This window comes from Arvicola amphibius, chromosome 8 (assembly GCF_903992535.2).
Source record: "Arvicola amphibius chromosome 8, mArvAmp1.2, whole genome shotgun sequence".
NCBI classification, from domain to species: domain Eukaryota; kingdom Metazoa; phylum Chordata; class Mammalia; order Rodentia; family Cricetidae; genus Arvicola; species Arvicola amphibius.
Genome location: NC_052054.1, coordinates 65,908,855 through 65,912,924, shown reverse-complemented (window position 1 = coordinate 65,912,924; position 4,070 = coordinate 65,908,855). Strand labels below are relative to the sequence as shown.

Here is a 4,070-nt window from a genome sequence, read left to right as displayed (position 1 = left end):
TAGTCATATAAACTTCACATGATATAATCCATTGTATTAGTAAAGAAAGCAGTAAAAGTTGCATTGGAAATAAAAACTGCCATATTACATATTATCCAGCAGGTGGCATTGTTGCCAAGTCACAACTAGAACTAATGCAAAGGTGACCAAAATGGGGTCCTGGTTCAGTGTCCTCCTTCGGATTTGTTAAAAGCTAGGAAATATGAGTTGCTCAACAAAGTAAATGTAATTAAATCAATTCCATATATGGAACCAGAAACCCAGAATCCAGGGGTAGAAAAGAGCAGCCTGGAAGCAGCCTATGCCTCCATGTGACAGAGTTGCCCTGAGGGGTTGCAGCTTTGGGCAACCGCTTGCACTCTTGATGGAGGAGTGTCTATGTGTTACTTTTATTGGTTAATAAAGAAACTGCCTTGACTCCTTTAATAGGACAGAAAATTAGGTAGGCAGATTAGACAGAACAGAATTGTGGGACAAAGAAAGCTGAGTCAGGCAGATGCTTCAGGCAGTCACCATAGGCAGTCACCATGCTTCTCTACAAGACAGATGCAGGTTAAGATTTCTCCTGGTAAGCAACCACCTCATGGTGCTACACAGATAACTAATATGGGTTAAAGGAAGATGTGAGAATTAACCAATAAGAGGATGAAACTAATGGGCCAGGCAGTGTTTAAAAGAATACAGTTTCTGTGTAATTATTTTGGGTAAAGCTAGGTGGGTGGTGGGATGCAGCCCACCGCTCCTACTACACATTCTGATTCACGCCACTTAAGCACTGCGCTTGCAAGGGAGATTTAAAAGCCACTCACAAGAGAGCAAACCAGGTGGGCATATACTGTTCAGGCCTGTGGAGCCCGGGAAGCATGGAGTTTAAATCCACGTGGGGAGGCAAATAATAAGGTGCCAATCCAAGGCATGTAAAGAGAAAATATAAAGAACTGCATCAAGAAAAGCCACTGCATGATAATTTATATTGAACTGCTGGCTCCACACACAGGGCACAGGCCATGGCTGAGGGAGGGCTCGTGCCAAGCCGAGCTGGTGACTGGCAGCTGACGTGTGGGGAAGAAGTTCTAAAACCAAACATTGGGCACCAGATGAAGGTGTAAGTCACAAACAATCCCACACCAGTGTGGAATTATTATTAATAGAATGGTTATTTATTTAAAGAGAAAAACCTTACAGGTCACCATCCCAGAAAACAGCCCTCTGCATGATCAGGTAAGGAGTCTAGTAGCGAGAAGTGGCTAGAAGCAAGAGAGTGAGAGGAGGGCTGCTGCTGCTTTTAAAAGAGAGAGAGAGAGAGAGACCATGCCCCAGAGGGCTGGTATCTCAGAAGCTATTGGCTGGAGGAGCTGAAGGAGCTGCCACAGCACTATCTTTTGGGGATCCTATTCTCTTTGGATGTACACCTAGCTCAGCATAGATATAGTAGGGAGGGCCTTGGACCTCCCACAAAGCAATGTGCCTTACCTTATCTTAAGATTAGATGGGAGGTGGGAGTGTATGTGGAGGAAATTGGAGGAGGGGAAGGAGTGGGAATTTGGATTGGTATTTTTAAAAAATATCTAATAAATTATATAAAAAAGAAAAGAAAAATAGGAATGGGTCAATTCTAGATGTAAGAGCTAGAAAGAAATTCACTTAAGCTATTTGCCAGACAGTATTACAATTAATACAGATTTCTGTGTGATTATTTTGGGAGTCTGGGTGGCCAGGAAATGAACAAGCAGCCTCTGCCAACAAGAGCTGCTAGGTTATAGATGTATTTCTCCTGCTTCAAAGTAACAATAGTGTTATCTAGATATGATATTAGGCATTCTATAAATACAGAATTGGATTCAGTCTTCTTTATTGATACAATCTAAGACTGAATGTTTATGGTTAAAATGCCATTGGAAAGTAAGGAAACATCTCTTAATTTCTGTTACCTAAATGTAATATGGGAATATTATGTCTCATAGTCTTGTTGGGATAGTAAACAATGTATTTGTGTCCTCCTTGGTCTAACTTATATGAGAAGTTGTTAGAGTTAGAAAAGGGCTGTTTCAACTGTGATCCGATTTTCTTTCTGTTCTAGATTAAACATGGGATTCTGTTTTCTCCATCATTCTCATAATTTGTACTGTTTTTTTTTTCAGTCTGTCTTCATTTTCTGACACCTAGTACCCCCAAACCACTGAATTATATCTTGATATAGGATTAGGGCATTTAATAAATGGATGCAGAGATAAAGGAAAGATCAAATAGATATCTCCTCAGCAAGCAATATTTTTTTTTACTAAACATTTTAAAATATATTTCTCAACAAAATGAGCGACTCAGTCGTCGTAATTGCTGATCTCCAGAGCAGAGCAGCCCACAAAGATGCAGCACTGATTTCTATCCCATAATCAGGGGTGAAAAATATACAACTTGTTCTGAACCAAAGCCACAACTTCTATTTCTGCAGTCTAAAACATTTCACTGCTAGTATGGTGGCCCTGGTTGAAATTATGTAGTTCCTTAGAAAAGAAAAAGAAAAAAGAAATTAGAAAAATCTCATAAGACACTAAATTATCAATCTGGAATGTAGATTCTGAGCACAAAGCAGCTCAGAGCATCTAAAAAGTAGAAAACTCCCCCCCTCCTCAGTAAGGCCTGAAAGGAGAGAAGTAGTATGGAGAGCCCCTGCTTTGGTGCGGAGAATCCCGGCCCCTGGACCCAGACCGGGACCGTGAGTAGCCATAGCTGGTACTCCTCTCAGGATAAACTCGGATGTATGAAGTTTCACCCTCGTGAAAGCGGAATTTTGTATAATCCAGTTTACGCAGAGCGTATTCCATGTCTTCTTTTCTCAGATACTCAACCATCCCCATTCCATCTTTTTGTACATCTGCATAACAGACATCCCCAGCTTCACGCATGTGATCTTTCAGGTCCTGCCAGCTGCCTGATGGAGGAAGTCCCAAAACAAGAACTCGGAAATCAGATCGTCTTGTAGGAGGCCCATTCCTTGCACCACGGGGCCACCCACCCCGACCTCCGAAAGTCCTGGGGAATTCCACACGAAGTCGACACTGGCCATAATCATAACCATTTCTTCCATAAATTGCATCTTCAGCATCCCGCGGATCCTCGAAGCGGACGAAGGCGAAGGGCACGAGGCCTTGCCGGTTCTTGAGCTCGATCTCGCGGATGCGGCCGTACTTGTAAAACAGGTCCTCCAGGTCCTTCTCTCGCACGTCGGTCGGAAGGTTCTCCAGGTAGATGCGCCCCTTCGCCCTCGCTGCAGCGCTCGTCTGCCCAGCCCGACATCTGCCTGGCTGGACGCCACGGGCCCGCCGCAGCCCACTTCCCGCTGCCGCCGCCGCCTCAGCCCCAGCAAGCAATATTTTTGATGGAGTGTTTTGAAGAAGGACATTTAAAAAAAATCCCATACTAGCTAAGAACTGAGTATAATAGAGGGTTATTTATTTGGGGGTAGACTCACAGATCACAATCCTCTGCTGGAATGGGGAACAGCAACTGAAACCTGCAGTCAGAAAAGAGGCCAGACTCATGCTTTACATCAGCAATAAGAGGCCACGCCCAAGTGGGCAGGTAACTTAAAGGCTACTGGTGGTAGGAATTTCTACAACACTCTCCCCTTTTGTTTAAATAAGAAAGTTCTAAGCCTAATACAAAGATGTATAAAATAAGAACAAATATTGAACAAAAAATTATATCAGGTAAAAAAAATAGAATTACAGCCAGCATAAACAATATCAAGCAAGAATCATATAATAAATGTTTCAATAATTAGCCTATACCAATGAGTATAAGTCTTTTATAATAAATAATTTAACCAATGTAAATTGCCTACAAATAATAGCTCACAAGTAATCACTCCATTACTATTATTATTAGTGTGAAAAAAGCTCACACTAATCTATTATCCCATCCAATTCATCTCTTTTTTTTCAAAGAGATCCCTGAACCTACATAATCTCCCCAGCCCCCAACCTTATACCAATTATAATCAACTCCTAAATGATGTACCTAACCCTGAGGACAAACTTTGTTTGGAGAAGGGATGTCTTTTTCTAGAA

At 42.0% G+C, this 4,070-nt stretch overlaps 1 protein-coding gene across 1 annotated transcript; it reads right to left on the bottom strand.

The window, feature by feature from the left end:
• Positions 1-2,418: 2,418 nt before the first annotated feature.
• Positions 2,419-3,297, bottom strand: LOC119821297 (serine/arginine-rich splicing factor 9-like). The gene is given in 2 exon segments (XM_038340249.1): positions 2,419-3,257; positions 3,259-3,297. Coding segments are annotated over 2 exon segments (666 nt in total). The 3' UTR covers positions 2,419-2,630.
• Positions 3,298-4,070: the final 773 nt, after the last annotated feature.